The sequence below is a fragment of the Petromyzon marinus genome, unplaced genomic scaffold (genome assembly GCF_048934315.1).
Source record: "Petromyzon marinus isolate PM22_M1 ecotype Great Lakes invasive population unplaced genomic scaffold, UKy_Petmar_22M1.pri1.0 PM_Scaffold_25, whole genome shotgun sequence".
NCBI lineage: Eukaryota > Metazoa > Chordata > Hyperoartia > Petromyzontiformes > Petromyzontidae > Petromyzon > Petromyzon marinus.
The window spans coordinates 1-18335 of record NW_027423224.1 but is presented as its reverse complement, the minus strand read 5'-3'; the positions used below and the strand labels follow the sequence as shown (position 1 = coordinate 18335).

Here is an 18335-nt window from a genome sequence, read left to right as displayed (position 1 = left end):
ACGTCCTCGTCGTTGCTGTCGTCGGATGAGTCCACCGGCACGTTCTTCTTCTTGGCCGCCTTCCTTGACATCTCGGCATGGTTCGTAGTCACTCTGACACGAAATGTAGTGTTCGATTTCACTCGGACAACTTTTGTCTTTCTTCGAACACCGCTTTATTTACAACTTTCAGCATGTCCTCAATATTTTACAGTATCCATGTCGTCACGGCTCGCTCACCGTGCTTCACTCGACTCGCTCGCCACCTTTGTCTCTCCACTCCCCATGATTACTTCGCTTACTCCGCCGCTAACTTCTTTGTCTCCGCTCTCCGCTATCACCGTCGCTATGCTCACTCCACTGCTAATTGCTTTGTCTCTGTTCACCGCTATCACCATCACTATGCTCTCTCCACTGCTAACTGCTTCGTCTCTGTTCAGCTTCGCTATCGCTATGCTCTCTCCACTGCTGGCTGCTTCTCTTCTTCAGCTCCGCCATCGCTACGCTCTCTCCACTGCTGGCTGCTTCTCTTCTTCAGCTCTGCTATCGCTATGCTGTTTCCATGCTCCATCTCCAACTCTGTCTCTCAAACTCTGTCTCTCCACTCTCTGTCTCCAAGCTCTCCACACTTCAATTCCCTGCTGTTGACTCCAACTTCAATTCCCCGCTGTTCACTCCAAGCTCTCCAACTTCAACAACCTCGCTCCAATTGCCGACCCCCCAATTTATCCCCGCTCTCATTACTCCCCAATTAATTAGTCCGCGTCCCAACCACGCTCCTCGTCGTTCGCACCTGCTTCTCCTCCAGACCTTTAGGCGCGACTCTAGACTTGGCAACAGCTCCAGCCAATCACAGCCGTCCTTGGCTCACCCAGCTTAATTGCCCTAATATAACCTGCACTGTATTTGCCTTCGCTACAGGCTGACCCAACATAACCCGTACTGTCTGTGTTATGTAATCACGCTGTTTCCACTATGCACCTTCCTACTCCACTACACATGTACACTAATATACACACTCTCATATATGAATATACACACACTCACTCACATGTACACACTTTACACACCCCTGTTTGAGTCTGCAGTTTTAATGTGACAGTATTTTTTTACATGAAAATGAATGCAAGGAATCTTCATATAATAAGGATTCACATTCATGAGGCGCAATTCATCCAGTGATATGAGTGCGCCATGGACAAATTAGTGAATATACGCATGTATGTGCGTTATTTACTTTCGTTACTGTGTGTGTATGTAGGTGTGTAGACGAGGAGTAGTAGTGTCGTGATTAGCGCTACGCTACGCTATGAACCCGGCGTCCCGGGTTCGATTCCCGCTAACGACCAACACCGGTGACGATTATCTGAACCGGACCTGGGCCTCCCTCTAGGTCGACTCAGCCTCAAATGAGGACCTGGTGCGGTGTGTAAACATTGCCACTAAGGATACAAAGGCGGTCGGGGTGGTGTAGGTCACTGTTGTATATGTTGGTTGTGAAAATTTTGATGAAAATAATAAAAATTAAATGAAATTTGGAATTTGCGTAATTATCCGCAATTATGTTAGGTGATGCAATTATGCGCATAAATTATGCTAATTCGAGATATAATCATATTCATTAATGCTCGTGTGTGTGATTATGCTATTGCAATCCGTTATTATGATTAGGCCCCGCCTCGCTGACGAGGGTCGGATTATCAATCGGAATAATACAATTCTTCGTATGAAGTTATGCAGGTGCTGTGAGCATGCCAGAGTCAGCTCGGCTTCCTTGTTTAACTTCGTATTATCGATCGGTATAATACAATTATTCTCGTTTTAACATTTACTGAGTGTATTAGTGTGTTTATGTCAGGTCTCCAAATTGAGATCTCAACGCAGAATACAGTTCTTATAAATAAGATTATTACGCACGAAATCAGGAAGGACACACGCAACCACTTCTGCGTTAATCAATTTTATTCTAAACAAAACTTTAACATAAGGATATGCGAACTCTCAAGCTCGGAATTTTCAACACAGCATCAACACAGTAAACATCAACGATTGCGTTGTTTCACTTTGACAACTGCACATATCATTAATTCCACTGCGTAACGCGAGCTTAATTGGTGATAGGGAGAGTCGTTAAAACATGCAGGCACGCTATTCTACACAAAAACTTTAACACTCTAATATGGGAATTTTTGTACTTGAAATTGTCAGCATAGTACTACAGGCAATGTTCATTTCATTGATCCATCTCTTCAACCCTCAATAATCACGTTGTTAATTGGGTAACGGAACAATTGATTGCTTCCTCTGGGTACCACGAGCATATGGAAAATACGAATAAAAAGTCCTTAGTAGTTCATCCGACGATATTCATGCGAAAAGGCAGTCAAAACAATTATTATTCTCAAAGGCAAAAGTATACGTCAATGGATTCATCGGCAAGATTATGCCATTAAAAGAAAACGAACGACTGAGATACTTCTAAATGACTGTATCCACGTAACTCAATAGGCAGCAATGTTCTTCACGATCAGCACCTTGGAATGTCACTCTTCTTGATTGTCCCGATATGCGTGTTGTGTGTCTTCGTGAAGCAGACGCAGGGTGATGCGTCGTGAGGGTGAGAGTGTGGGGGGAGGGTTATACGAACTGCTTTGTTCTCTTGCTCGGGGCGTCGGCTTGGCTGCTCGTGCTGGCAGATACGGTCTCTTTCCACTGATGTAGTAGCTGCGCCGCACGTGCTCTCTGTGGAGATGCTCGAACGCGCTCTTTGCTGGTTCGCTGACTCTTTTGCTCATGGGCGGCTGGTCAGGCTCTTTCCATTGCTGGATGAGCCAAGTCAGCACACGCTTGGCTGCTGGCAGCTGGCACTCAATGTAGAATAAAAGTCTTTTAGCGATATTTATTTCAGCTCTGAACTCACACTCGGTGGCACATCGCTACTCTGCCAGCCTCTCATCCTCGGTTGATCGCGGGGCCCCCTTGGAGCCTGCCGCTCGCCACCCTCTTCTGGCGCTTGCTGAGCTGTTGTCTTGTTGAACTGTCGAGTGTGCTATTGTCGCTCACTCTCAAAACTTGAAAATTGTATTTGCACACCTCTTACACAACTCTGATAGCTTAGTACGATACAGCTTATCGCAATCCTCGATTCTGCAAGCGACTCAAAACATCAGGATGAATGTATAATAACTTTCAGCGATACTCTGTCTGCCCATGCCGAACTCAGCACCTAACGTCCCCTCGCCCCTCTTCTCTGCGGGACACAGCACCCATTGCTAATGTCTCGAGGCCATGCCTCGGAGCTGGCTTGATGTCTTCTTCCGAACGCTGTCTCGCTGTCCTTTGCGGAGCTTAAATGTGAAATTCCCTCTCCTCTCTCCGCGTCTCTTGCGAGAGAGAGAAAAAAACAGATGCCCTCCCCGTCCGCTGTCTCACCGCGGTCGCGCGCGTGATTGCCCCCCTCCCCTCTTGGTGACCCCGGGCGGCTGTGTTACATCAAACAGGTTTGTTTGTGAATTGTCCTTTGGCAATCTGGAGATTTTGCAGATAGTCGCTAACCTCTCTTTGCCCCGGAGGTTATTATTTATTTATTTAAACGACCTTTTTACGATCTCCCGTTGCTGTTTGCTGGTCCTTGTCGTAGCGGTGTTTATTTATTTATTTCAGTTACTATTTTAAAAATATCGGCAAATATTATTATTGATTTTAATTGTGGAAAAAGGGCCATATACAACACCACCCACCCCCTCGTGTGCCGTTCCGGCCTTCATAGGTGCTCGCTAACAGCACTTGCCCCTACAGTCTGTTAAGGCTACACGGGGGATCTTTGTCTTTTTTGTAAGATGAGGTCTTGCAAAACAACACCCTTATGAACACAAACACGTTTCAGATTATAAAGGTACAGTGCAGTATAAATGAATGGATGATTGTGAGTAAACTCCTTTTTGTGAATGCCACCTATGATATATAAAATGTCTAACACAGAAGCATTGAACAATGAGCAGCTTTGCTCATGAACGTGTGTGCTCTGGTCACGTGCACCGCCATTGTGAGTGTCCCTCACTCACCGCGTGTTTGACTCCGCGGTTCCCGTGGGCTCAGTGAGTCAGCGCTGTCCCTTCCCCTGTCCACCCGGGTTTAGGCTGAGTGAGAACGAGATCAGAGACAGCGGACTCCAACTTTTAGCCGACGGGATGTTGGAGAGAGAAGGGAGTTTGGAGACGTTAGTGTTGAGTAATTTCCTGATGCACACACACTAATATAGGTACACCTAAACAAATATATACACATATACGGACACAAAACACAAATATACTCACTATACCATAATAATGTATTTAAACGTCGATTATAACTTAATTTATATGCACTCATCAATTAAGTTATTAGCCACACTTATTACAGCACTGTTAACCACTTAAATAACAATACAATTACATATTGACTTAAAGCTTTCGTGACTGCAGGAATTCATACTCTTTAGGTCTTTCGGTAAAGTCATGTAGATAGAAAATAATATTTGATTATTTTTCTATCTACGTGACTTTACCGAAAGACCCAAAGAATAACAATGCAATTACCATTGTCACATTACCTACTATAACCAATGATATTGTTTCAACTATATTGTGTTAATACAGTAGATCATCGATTATCCAGCAGCATCGGAGGGGAGGGGTACTGGATTTTCAAAAAACACCAGATGATCACATCATTATTTAAAATAGCTTGTTTTTGCACATTCTTGAATAAGATTATGTTTTTAGGTGTTCTGCATATATATTGACTGTTTCAAATAGTTTACGATATAAAAATCGCTTAACTAAATATACAAAGACAAAATAAATATCTTGCTGTAAATAGTGACTATTTACTGTACCGCACTCAGCACTCCAATATCGAAGACTCTGCATGGGGTGATGTGCGTACAACGCTCTTGTTCAACAACTTGTGTTAGACATCGACTTGTGTTTGACAACTTGTGTTTGACAACTTGTGTTTGACAACAACAACAACATGTGTTTGACAACAACATGTTTTTGACAACAACAACTTGTGGTTGACAACAACAACTTGTGTTTGACAATCGCCGGACTGATGCAGCCTTCAGACCGGTGCTCTGGCGAACGCCGAACTGCACGCAATTTTCGCCGGATCAAGCTGTATATTTACTCTTTCTATTACTGTAGTTGTTAGTCATGAAAATGTATATAAGTGCAGTATTTTCATTGTTTAAGTTGTATGTAGTGTATAATGTACTGTATACATTTTTTGATGCGGAAATGGGAGGATGTTCTGAGGAAATTAGGAATGAGAGGCTACTGGAACAGTTGTAGTGGAAATGCCGATATGCAGGCCAGGTGCTAAGTTACCTTGTGCCAGACAGTTGTCACTGGGGGTTTCCTTTAATTACATTGTGATGAGATGTTAAATGAAACGCTTTCAGGTGTGACCGCTTACAGAATGATGCAATATCGAAATTAAATCATGATTATTTGATCTATATATACATACACACAGATTCTACAGATAACTTTTAGCAGACTTTTGGGTCATATACTGTTCGGGAACACCTAATGAAGACCAGAACGGCACATGAGGGGTTGGGAGGCCAGCACCACACTCAGCCAACTGATGTTTACTTACTACACCAGGTAGTAATTTAAGGCTGAGTCGACCTAGGTGAGGTCCACGGCCGTTTTAGATATTCATCAATGAAGTTAGCCATGAGCGGCAATCGAACCAGGTTTGTGGCTCACTGTGCTAACCACTGCACCACTACTTCCCATGCGCATGCGCATGCACACAAATATGCATGCACTAAGATACACATGTACCAAACACGCATAGAGATGGACTTACACAAATGCACACATAGTAGACATTCACACACACATCACATTCAACCCAAAAATCTAAACAGCAGTTGCTATTTGCAAGCTCCTATTAAAGTTGACACGAGGTTAATTTGTGCAGTCTCCACAAACACGACCCTCAACCACTATCCCATCAACCACCACCACCTCTCACCATCCCTCACCATCCCCCACTCTGTGCCCCGACCCTCCACCCATCCGCTCTGCCCCGACTAACCACCTCTTCTCTTCCTGCAGTCTGTATCTTTGTTCACTGACGGACAAGTCGGGTTCCTCTCTCAGTGTCATCCTCAAGGCCAACATAGGTTTGAAGATTCTCAGGTAAGCTCTGCTGTTCGTTTCTCACTTGCGCTCTGTGCACTAACTGCTAATTATTGGTGCAACGCGTTGTGAAGTAAACATTTGAATGTGAACACATTTAATCTTGCTGTCCTGCTTAATCGAGTCCACTTTAAAAATGTTTTACTGTAATCTTAACACATTTGTTTAGTTTATCACATAGGTTAAAGCAATATTCATATTCACAACATTGTTAGCAGATACATTAATTGAAAACATCTCCCTGTGTTCTCGATGAAAATGTACTTCACTTGTGTGTGATCCTCTCTTGTAACTTTGTGTTTATATAAACACAAACACTTCATATTATAAAGGTACAGTGCAGTATAATTGAATGGATGATCGCGAGTAAACTGATATTTGTGAATGCCACCTATTCTATATAAAATGTCTAACAGAAGCATTAAACAATGAGCAGCTTTGCTCATGAACGTGTGTGCTGTGGTCACGTGCACCGCCATTGTGAGTGTCCCTCACTCACCGCGTGTTTCACTCCGCGGTTCCCGTGGGCTCAGTGAGTCAGCGCTGTCCCTTCTCCCGTCCACCCGGGTTTAGGCTGCGTCGCAACGAGATTGGAGACAGCGGCCTCCGACTTTTAGCAGACGGGATGTTGGAGAGAGAAGGGAGGTTGGAGACGTTAGTGTGAGTAATGTCCTGATGCACACACACTAATATAAGTACACCTGAACAAATATATACACATATACAGACACAAAACACCAAGATACTCAGTATAGCATGATAATGTTGTATATTTAACGTCGATTATAACTTAATTTGTATGCACTTATCAATTAAGTTATTAGCCACACTTATTACAGCACTGTTAACCACTATTAAATAACAATACAATTACAATGGTCACATAACCAACTCTAACCAATGATATTGTTTTAAATTATATTATGTTAATATATTAGATCATCGATTATCCGGCAGCCAGATTTTCAAACACAACCAGATAATCGCATAATTATTTAAAATAGCTTATTTTTGCATATTCTTAAATACGATTATATTTTGATTTAAAGCTTTCGTGACTGCAGTAATTCATATTTTTAACTCTTTCAGTAAAGTCACGTTGAAGGGAAACAATAAAATATATATAAAACAATATATGTTTTATTGCTTTATATATTTTATTATTTATTGTTTCCCTTCAACGTGACTTTACCGAAAGAGCTAAAAATACGATTATATTTTTAGGTGTTCTGTATATATATTTAATGTTATTAAATAGTTTGCGATCTAAAAATCGCTAAAAGTAAATATACAAAGACAAAATGAATATCCTGCTGTAAAAAGTGACTATTTACTCTTCTTGGTTCTTTCGGTAAAGTCACGTAGAATGGAAATAATAAAATAATAAAAATAAAACATTATAAAATTATCGCGACGTTTTGGCCACAACATTTACTAACCGCACTCACCACTCCAATATCAAAGACTCTGCATGGGGTGATGTGTGTACTATGCTCTTGTTAAACAACTTGTGTTTGACAACAACAAAAACTTGTGTTTGTCAATAGTTGGACTGATGTAGCCTTCAGACCGGTGCTCTGGTGAATGCCGAATTCCACTCAATTTTCACCAGATCGCACTTTATACTTTCTGTTTCTATGACTAGTTATTAGTCATGAAACATTTATATACGTGCAGTATTTTCATTGTTTAAGTTGTTGTATGTAGTGTGTAATGAACTGTATATATTATTTGACACTGAAATAAAGCATAGCTGCTTGTTTTGTCACGCACTTTGTGCCGATCGCCGGACTGGTTCAGCTTTTGGAGCGGTTTTACCGGTTTCATCGGATGTTGGAACCCAGATAGGCACGCTCTGGATATAATCAATGATCATCTGTATTTAATGTCATAGATTACAATTAAGAATTTTATATAATGAACGGCTGCAATCTTGACATTAATTGCCCACCCATACGTTTACATTAATAACACCACAACCTAACTCTTATTAAAGCCATAAATCACCAATGGCTCTTATTCGCCAACCCGATACATTTGAACATTATTTTAACCTTACCCAATATACAGTTTAAACTAGCCTTTGCCTCGTGATGGGTTACGTGGACATCTGTGAAAAAGAGCTTTTTAGCTTTTCAGATTCTCTAATATAAATAAATATTCAGATTTATATTCTGGCTCCTCTGCCTGTATCTAGTGGCCTTGCATGGACAAACGCGATTTTTAATACAAAATATTGCAGACCTCGCCAAATGCGGTGGGTTACGTTCCTGTAAAATGCCGTGTTGGACAAAGCCACATTAAACAATTAATAGACAAATAGGATTGCGTTCCTGGGTCCGAAATGATTACTCCCTCTGTTTAGCTGATTCTACGAGATTTCCACCCTTATTGTACTAAAAGGTGTTGAGTTGCTCTCCATGTCTTGTGAGTGTGTACACTTTTATTTTCCAGTTTCACCCCACTCAGTGCCTCTTCTCTCCCTGTAGTCTGATAGAGTGCTCACTGACGGACAAATCGATCCCAGCTCTCCATGACATCATGATCACCAACAAAGCATTGAGGAAGCTCGGGTAAGTTATGCAGCTTGTGTCTCATACGCGCTCTGATTGTTGCTACAAACAAAACAACTTAGATTCGTCAGTAACACTGTGGCCTTAGCAGGAGAAAATATGGAAAAGGCAACGTTTTGGAAATTGACCTTCACAGCATGTTTGTGTGCTATGAGAGCCATTGCCAGAAGTGGAGTGAGTAGTGGAGTGTATTCCAGTGCATTTAATATTCTCTTTGGTTCTTTCGGTAAAGTCACGTAGAAAATAAAATCAAATAATAATAGAATAGACGTTCCGATTGCAACACAAGCAACCATCATCAGGTAAGAATGAAAAAAAATAGCAAACTTAGAAACACAATGCAACACAACACAGAACCGAACAGCACAACAGCCAACACCCCACCTGGCTGACCCCGCTCCTCCAAATAATCACAATATTCATTATCAGACCAATGAACATGTCCAAACGACTGGAAATGCGCCTGATCTTAAATCTGCAAGATAAGCAGGCTTTAGCCTGGAGTGCTGAGACGGGTGACCACCGCGCATAACCACAGGAGTTATAGGCAGCAGAGCTAAGTTGCAGACAACAGACTGCAGTGTGCAGCACAATCCACCGTTGTACTTCACTACGATCCTAGATCTGCAGTCCTTGCCATCACAGGCCTGCACTGACCCGCGTGGTGAAGTATGGTGAAGCAGCTCTCATGGCATGGAGAGACCTTCATCCAGCATGGTTGTTGTGGGGGCTGCGTGGGTCTTTGTGTGAACCCGCGTCAGCGTGAACCTCTCTCTGTGCTGCAGGGTGGATGGCAATCGCTTCAGTGAGGAAGGGAAGCAGGAGTTGAGGAGCAGATGGACTCACCGAGGAGGCCTGGATATTTAGATATAAGCTGAGAGGCCGTGCTGGCCCTGCAGCAGATGGAGCTGGTCCACGCACGACTTGAACAGCAGCCCGGCTCATTTTACCTCCACCGCACCGATCGTCGACCCTGACTCTGAGACGACAATGAGCTGGGAGCTTTCTCTGTGAGCTCCACATGGAGCCAAGGGTGAACGCGACTCCAAGATGCTGATGAGTGTGGTGATTCCAATAATGTGTAATAATGTGTAAGTGTATTTATGAATATGTTGTATAGGGAAGCGATGTTGGTGGCATGCGGAAGGGGTGTCGGTGGCTTTTAAATGGTCTGGCAGCTCACCATTGTTTCACTGAGTAGGAATGTTTTTCATGAATGTGCGTACATAGGGGTGTGTATCACACTCATGCAGATATCCTCGTCTATTTATGTATGACTTCAATATTCACCCTCTATCTTTTTTATAATCATGTATTTTAACTTTCAGTTGCGCTATGATCGGTCTAAAAATAATCTTCCAAGCCGACTTCAGATAGAATACATTTATTAACGATTGTTTTAAAGTTGTTTTACTCTGAATTCTCTTTCATTGCTCTAATTGATTAGTTTTCGATTTTGGTGCCTCGGATCACACTTGCAATTGAAACTATCCAGGTTAAAAACCTGGCTAAACAAATACACTTGATATTTCTTATCTTTGATTATACACATCTGTATACCAAATAACAGCACTTCAACAGCCTCGAAATGCTTAACAATGTATCAATAATTAAATTGTAATGTATACATTTATTGGCAGACTGTCATTGTCTGGGTGTGGTCTGGGAATGTTTATTGCTGTTGTTTTACTGCCTTTCCCAAGCTTGGGAACTGATGCAATTTGAACTTGCATACTTTTAGGTATTTGTTTAAGTAACGCCATGGTGGTGTGATGTCATCTTCCTCGCCTGGTATGCAAGAGTTCAGGGGTTGGATTTCGACCCTGATGACACCTGCTGTATAGTTGGAGTCTGCATGTTCTCTCCGTGGTCACTTGTTTTTTTTTTCCTCTGGGTTCTCCAGTTTTTCTCTCCATATTTAGAAACATCCGTTTAGATGTATTTGCTGCTATAAATTTTCACGTGATAATCCACTTCCTCGAGCTATTATTAGTGGCTTGCTTCTGAAAAATTAGATAATAGCTCTGGGCCTTTCCTGGTAAGATAAAAAAAAGAGTTTAGTTTCATTTGTATATTTTAAGTGATTTGTTCACCTTTACTTTACTGTGCACTCTTATCGTGTTGTATTGTATTGGTTGTTGTAACTTTTGTCCTGTCTCTACTGCACTCATTGCATTACTCCAGTATAAATGTTCAGATTCTGCTATTAGGTGTAGATTTATATTTGTTTACTCAGCCTTAACTGAGTATCCATCGCAGTGTGTAAACATCAGCACTGGGGAGACAAAGGTGGCCGAGCGTGGCACTGGCCACACCACACCCTCGTGTGCCATGTCAGCCTGAATAGGTGCTAACTAACTGGACTTTCCCCAACAGCTTGTGGAGGCTACATGGGGAATCTGTGTATGTTTCCGTGTGTGTGTGTGTGTACTGTATATGGGGGATCTGTGTTGTACTTGTGTGTGGGGGTAGCCGTGGTTTAGATGGTGATGATGAAACACGGGAACAGAGAAGAGACTCCCAGTGACTCCACTCCTCCGCTCCCAGTGTCAGCGCGTTGAGCTTTTGATGCAGGAGGTTTAGGAAATGTCCATTTGTCTGACTCCACTTGCTTCTCTTGCTTGTCAAGCATTCTAACTTCTCGCATGGACTACGTGCTGGAGAATACAAACTCGGTGTAACTCACAAGAGGACTCTTCTGGTTACTTATGCAGCGTTGCCATTTAAATATTTCAATGTTATTGAATAGTTTTGATATTGTACCCAATGCTATCATCGACCGTACTAATGGTGTCACGAGACTAATAACATAATGTTTGGATATCTCACGGTGCAGTGCAAGCATTTGTGTTCGATAGCGGCCCACAAAAGTGGATATCACAGAGCTACCAGTCAAATGCATTCCACTAACACTCGGTTTCAGACAGACCCATAAACTGAGATATCCGCAGACTCACATTTAGATATAAAGACTCATATAGACACAAAAAGACAAACAGAAATGTACTCACACTGAGCTAGAGACTTACAGGGATGCATAGACTCACACAAGGCACAGTCTTGCTTCGACAAACACACTCACAAAGAGACTCATATCAACTCAAAGCTACAGACTCACGAAAACGTCCAGAGAATCATACAGAGAGCCCCCCCCCCCCCAACTAGCACCGCCCACTCTACCACTAGGGATGCTCATTCCATCATGAGACCCGCACACTCCCCAACGAGGCCCGCCTACTCCCTCACTTAGCCCAACCCACTTCATCACTAACCCAGCCCACTACCATTAAGATCTGCCAATTTCACAGCTTGCCACGCCCACTATACCACTAATCCCTCCCACTATTATCCCACTCCTAGTTAATTTTCTGATCTTTAACCGTCTGGACCACTGTTATTCTCGTCGTCTTGGTCTCCCTGAATCAACCCTTACTCTCCTCCACAAATACAAAATTCTTCCACGCAAGTTATTTTCAATCTACCATTTATTTTTTACATTTTACCTCTCCTACTTCAACTTCACTGGCTTTCCGTTCACTACCGCTGCCTTTTAAAATGCCTGATGCTCATCTTCAAATCTTTCTAGGGCCTTGCCCCACCTCATCTTGCCCCTCATCTCCTTCCATGTGCCCTCTCGTCCTCTCCGTTCCCAATCTTCCCTGTCCCTCCATCTCCCTACGCCCAATCCTTCTCTCTGGACACCTCCACTGGAATAACCTTCCCCAGCACATTAAGCAGTCCCCCTCCTTAACCTCATTCTGTTCCTCTCTTAAAGCCTCACCGCTTCTCCATTTCCCATTCTCTACCCCTCCCTCCCCTATCATTTTGTCTTCTGTTTTCAGATGGCTGATGTAGATGCAGAGTAACAACTACAATTTCACATTCAGGTGGTCAAGCCAGATAACTACGTAAAGAGTAGCGCAGTGTGTCATTGTCATGTGGATCAGACATTGCTTCATTGTATGTTGATTGGTCTGTTCTGGATGACCACAGTTGAACACTGGAGAGTTTTTAATTTTCCATTTGTGCATCAGGTATCTGCATCTGCCATGGTTTGTGCAGTGGATGCGGTTTAGGGTGGACCATGAGCTTCTTGGAAGATCAAACCCAGGGATCTGCCTTGGGCCTTTCACAAGGTGTTCATTAACATCTCGCCACCAGATGAAGTGAACACCACTACGGTGTGCTCGGGATGGGTGTTCAGTCGTGATCATTTTAATCCATTCTATCTCACACCTGCCCACCGTGTCGTGGCAGTTTTTCTGTTTTTCCTGCATTCCATTTTTTTATTTTAGAAAATATTTAATCTGGAAAATCTATTGCGATAGAATATCTTACGTGCAACGGTGCAAAGGAATATCAGGTGGAGCAGTTGCAGTGCTTAGATGCACCACATGACAAACCCATGGCCTGAAAGCAGTCGAGTGAAGAAGAATCAGTCCTGCCCCCCCTCGCTTCACCAACCCATACAGGGCGTAATGGTGAAATATAGAAAAAAAGCATTATACTCTTTGGTTCTATAAAGTCACGTAGGTAAAAAAGAAAATAACAAAAATCACGACGTTTCGGCCACAACACAAGTGGCCTTCATCAGGTGAAGGGACCGTGCTGTCATGAGGACAGCGTTGGAGTGAAAACAGCCAAGCCCATGTCGCGTCCTTTAAGCTATGTGGGAGGAAGCAAAAAGCTTGACAAAGGAATTAGCATAAAAATGAGCATGATGTACGTAGGAGGTGCATGGGCCATGATGGACCAGGAGCGGGTGGGGACCATGACGGACCAGCAGCGGGGGGGGGGGGGGGGGGGGGGGGCGGGGGGGGGGGAGAGTGAGTGGGTGGGTGGAGTGAGTGGGTGGAGTGAGTGGGTGGAGTGAGTGGGTGGGTGGAGTGAGTGGGTGGGTGGAGTGAGTGGGTGGGTGGAGTGAGTGGGTGGAGTGAGTGAGTGGGTGGAGTGAGTGGGTGGAGTGAGTGAGTGGGTGGAGTGAGTGAGTGGGTGGAGTGAGTGAGTGGGTGGAGTGAGTGAGTGGGAGGAGTGAGTGAGTGGGTGGAGTGAGTGAGTGGGTGGAGTGAGTGAGTGGGTGGAGTGAGTGAGTGGGTGGAGTGAGTGAGTGGGTGGAGTGAGTGAGTGGGTGGAGTGAGTGAGTGGGTGGAGTGAGTGAGTGGGTGGGTGAGTGAGTGAGTGGAGTGGAGTGAGTGGGTGGAGTGAGTGAGTGGGTGGAGGGAGTGAGTGGGTGGAGGAGTGAGTGGGTGGAGGAGTGAGTGGGTGGAGGAGTGAGTGGGTGGAGGAGTGAGTGGGTGGAGGAGTGAGTGGGTGGGAGTGAGTGGGTGGGGGAGTGAGTGGGTGGGGGAGTGAGTGGGTGGGGGAGTGAGTGGGTGGGGGAGTGAGTGGGTGGGGGAGTGAGTGGGTGGGGGAGTGAGTGGGTGGGGGAGTGAGTGGGTGGGGGAGTGAGTGGGTGGGGGGAGTGAGTGGGTGGGGGAGTGAGTGGGTGGGGGAGGTGAGTGGGTGGAGGAGTGAGTGGGTGGAGGGGAGTGGGTGGAGTGGGTGGAGGAGTGAGTGGGTGGAGGAGTGTGAGTGGGAGTGTGAGTGTGGTGGGTGGAGGGTGTGGGTGGAGGAGTGAGTGGGTGGAGGGGTGAGTGGGTGGGGGGTGGTGGGTGTGGGTGGTGGTGGGTGGGGGGTGGTGGGGGAGTGGGGGGGGGTGAGTGGGTGGAGGAGTGTGGGAGGGGTGGTGGAGTGAGTGAGTGGGTGGAGTGAGTGAGTGGGTGGAGTGAGTGAGTGGGTGGAGTGAGTGAGTGGGTGGAGTGAGTGAGTGGGTGGAGTGAGTGAGTGGGTGGAGTGAGTGAGTGGGGTGGAGTGAGTGAGTGGGTGGAGGGAGTGAGTGGGTGGAGTGAGTGAGTGGGTGGAGTGAGTGAGTGTGGGTGGGGGGTGAGTGGGTGGAGGAGTGAGTGGGTGGAGGAGTGAGTGGGTGGAGGAGTGGTGGGTGGAGGAGTGAGTGGGTGGAGGAGTGAGTGGGTGGAGGAGTGAGTGGGTGGAGGAGTGAGTGGGTGGAGGGAGTGGAGTGAGTGGGTGGAGGGAGTGAGTGGGTGGAGGGAGTGAGTGGGTGGAGGGAGTGAGTGGGTGGAGGGAGTGAGTGGGAGGAGGAGTGAGTGGGTGGAGGGAGTGATTGGTTGGAGTAGTGAGTGGGTGGAGTGAGTGAGTGGGGGTGGAGTGAGTGAGTGGGTGGAGTGAGTGGGTGGAGTTGAGTGAGTGGGTGGAGTGAGTGAGTGGGTGGAGTGAGTGAGTGGGTGGAGTGAGTGAGTGGGTGGAGTGAGTGAGTGGGTGGAGTGAGTGAGTGGGTGGAGTGAGTGGAGTGGGTGGAGTGAGTGAGTGGGTGGAGTGAGTGAGTGGGTGGAGTGAGTGAGTGGGTGGAGTGAGTGAGTGGGTGGAGTGAGTGAGTGGGTGGAGTGAGTGAGTGGGTGGAGTGAGTGAGTGGGTGGAGTGAGTGAGTGGGTGGAGTGAGTGAGTGGGTGGAGTGAGTGAGTGGGTGGAGTGAGTGAGTGGGTGGAGTGAGTGAGTGGGTGGAGGGAGTGAGTGGGTGGAGGGAGTGAGTGGGTGGAGGGAGTGAGTGGGGTGGAGGAGTGAGTGGTGGAGGGTGAGTGGGTGGAGTGAGTGGGTGGAGGTGGGTGGATGAGTGAGTGGGTGGAGTGAGTGAGTGGGTGGAGGTGAGTGAGGGAGGGTGGGTGTGAGTGAGTGGGTGGAGTGAGTGAGCGGGTGGAGTGAGTGAGCGGGTGGAGTGAGTGAGCGGGTGGAGTGAGTGAGCGGGTGGAGTGAGTGAGCGGGTGGAGTGAGTGAGCGGGTGGAGTGAGTGAGCGAGGTGGAGTGAGTGAGCGGGTGGAGTGAGTGAGCGGGTGGAGTGAGTGAGCGGGTGGAGTGAGTGAGCGGGTGGAGTGAGTGAGCGGGTGGAGTGAGTGAGCGGGTGGAGTGAGTGAGCGGGTGGAGGAGTGAGCGGGTGGAGTGAGTGAGCGGGTGGAGTGAGTGAGCGGGTGGAGTGAGTGAGCGGGTGGAGTGAGTGAGCGGGTGGAGTGAGTGAGCGGGTGGAGTGAGTGAGCGGGTGGAGTGAGTGAGCGGGTGGAGTGAGTGAGCGGGTGGAGTGAGTGAGCGGGTGGAGTGAGTGAGCGGGTGGAGTGAGTGAGCGGGTGGAGTGAGTGAGCGGGTGGAGTGAGTGAGCGGGTGGAGTGAGTGAGCGGGTGGAGTGAGTGAGCGGGTGGAGTGAGTGAGCGGGTGGAGTGAGTGAGCGGGTGGAGTGAGTGAGCGGGTGGAGTGAGTGAGCGGGTGGAGTGAGTGAGCGGGTGGAGTGAGTGAGCGAGTGGAGTGAGTGAGCGGGTGGAGTGAGTGAGCGGGTGGAGTGAGTGAGCGGGTGGAGGGAGTGAGCGGGTGGAGGAGTGAGTGGGTGGAGGAGTGAGTGGGTGGAGGAGTGAGTGGGTGGAGGAGTGAGTGGGTGGGAGGAGTGAGTGGGTGGGGGAGTGAGTGGGTGGGGGAGTGAGTGGGTGGGGGGGAGTGAGTGGGTGGGGGAGTGAGTGGGTGGGGGAGTGAGTGGGTGGGGGAGTGAGTGGGTGGGGGAGTGAGTGGGTGGGGGAGTGAGTGGGTGGGGGAGTGAGTGGGTGGGGGAGTGAGTGGGTGGAGGAGTGAGTGGGTGGAGGAGTGAGTGGGTGGAGGGAGTGAGTGGGTGGAGGAGTGAGTGGGTGGAGGAGTGAGTGGGTGGAGGAGTGAGTGGGTGGAGGAGTGAGTGGGTGGAGGAGTGAGTGGGTGGAGGAGTGAGTGGGTGGAGGGAGTGAGTGGGTGGAGGGAGTGAGTGGGTGGAGGGAGTGAGTGGGTGGAGGGAGTGAGTGGGTGGAGGAGTGAGTGGGTGGAGGAGTGAGTGGGTGGAGGAGTGATTGGGTTGGAGTAGTGAGTGGGTGGAGTGAGTGTGTGGGTGGAGTGAGTGAGTGGGTGGGTGGTGAGTGGGTGGAGTGAGTGAGTGGGTGGAGTGAGTGAGTGGGTGGAGTGAGTGAGTGGGTGGAGTGAGTGAGTGGGTGGAGTGAGTGAGTGGGTGGAGTGAGTGAGTGGGTGGAGTGAGTGAGTGGGTGGAGTGAGTGAGTGGGTGGAGTGAGTGAGTGGGTGGAGTGAGTGAGTGGGTGGGGAGTGAGTGGGTGGAGGAGTGAGTGGGTGGAGGAGTGAGTGGGTGGAGGGAGTGAGTGGGTGGAGGAGTGAGTGGGTGGAGGAGTGAGTGGGTGGAGGGAGTGAGTGGGTGGAGGGAGTGAGTGGGTGGAGGGAGTGAGTGGGTGGAGGGAGTGAGTGGGTGGAGGAGTGAGTGGGTGGAGGAGTGAGTGGGTGGAGGAGTGAGTGGTTGGATGAGTGTGGAGTGAGTGTGGGTGGAGTGAGTGAGTGGGTGAGTGAGTGAGTGGGTGGAGTGAGTGAGTGGGTGGAGTGAGTGAGTGGGTGGAGTGAGTGAGTGGGTGGAGTGAGTGAGTGGGTGGAGTGAGTGAGTGGGTGGAGTGAGTGAGTGGGTGGAGTGAGTGAGTGGGTGGAGTGAGTGAGTGGGTGGAGTGAGTGAGTGGGTGGAGTGAGTGAGTGGGTGGAGTGAGTGAGTGGGTGGAGTGAGTGAGTGGGTGGAGTGAGTGAGTGGGTGGAGTGAGTGAGTGGGTGGAGGGAGTGAGTGGGTGGAGGGAGTGAGTGGGTGGGAGGAGTGAGTGGGTGGAGGAGTGAGTGGGTGGAGGAGTGAGTGGGTGGAGGAGTGAGTGGGTGGAGGAGTGATTGGTTGGAGTAGTGAGTGGGTGGAGTGAGTGAGTGGGTGGAGTGAGTGAGTGGGTGGAGTGAGTGAGTGGGTGGAGTGAGTGGAGTGGGTGGAGTGAGTGAGTGGGTGGAGGAGTGAGTGGGTGGAGGAGTGAGTGGGTGGAGGAGTGAGTGGGTGGAGTGAGTGAGTGGGTGGAGTGAGTGAGTGGGTGGAGTGAGTGAGTGGGTGGAGTGAGTGAGCGGGTGGAGTGAGTGAGCGGGTGGAGTGAGTGAGCGGGTGGAGTGAGTGAGCGGGTGGAGTGAGTGAGCGGGTGGAGTGAGTGAGCGGGTGGAGTGAGTGAGCGGGTGGAGTGAGTGAGCGGGTGGAGTGAGTGAGCGGGTGGAGTGAGTGAGCGGGTGGAGTGAGTGAGCGGGTGGAGTGAGTGAGCGGGTGGAGTGAGTGAGCGGGTGGAGTGAGTGAGCGGGTGGAGTGAGTGAGCGGGTGGAGTGAGTGAGCGGGTGGAGTGAGTGAGCGGGTGGAGCGAGTGAGCGGGTGGAGCGAGTGAGCGGGTGGAGCGAGTGAGCGGGTGGAGCGAGTGAGCGGGTGGAGCGAGTGAGCGGGTGGAGCGAGTGGGCAGGGAGCGGGTGGAGCGAGTGAGCGGGTGGAGCGAGTGAGCGGGTGGAGCGAGTGAGCGGGTGGAGCGAGTGAGCGGGTGGAGCGAGTGAGCGGGTGGAGCGAGTGAGCGGGTGGAGCGAGTGAGCGGGTGGAGCGAGTGAGCGGGTGGAGCGAGTGAGCGGGGTGGAGCGAAGTGAGCGGGTGGAGCGAGTGAGCGGGTGGAGCGATTGTGACGCGGATGGAGCG

The 18335-nt window shown here is 48.2% G+C and overlaps 1 protein-coding gene across 6 annotated transcripts in view; it reads left to right on the top strand.

The window, feature by feature from the left end:
- LOC142923042 (NACHT, LRR and PYD domains-containing protein 3-like) overlaps positions 1-11434 on the top strand; it is a 36924-nt gene extending 25490 nt beyond the window's left edge. For 4 of the 6 annotated variants that reach the window (XM_076063978.1, XM_076063974.1, XM_076063979.1 and 1 more), the window contains 4 exons: positions 6090-6173; positions 6747-6833; positions 8663-8746; positions 9532-11434. In XM_076063978.1, the coding sequence (XP_075920093.1) occupies positions 6090-6173; positions 6747-6833; positions 8663-8746; positions 9532-9613 (337 nt within the window). In that variant the 3' untranslated portion in view covers positions 9614-11434. Of the gene's footprint in view, positions 1-4117; positions 5208-6089; positions 6174-6746; positions 6834-8662; positions 8747-9531 lie in introns of those variants that run through there. The other 2 variants (XM_076063975.1, XM_076063976.1) reach the window with 2 other exon arrangements.
- Positions 11435-18335: the final 6901 nt, after the last annotated feature.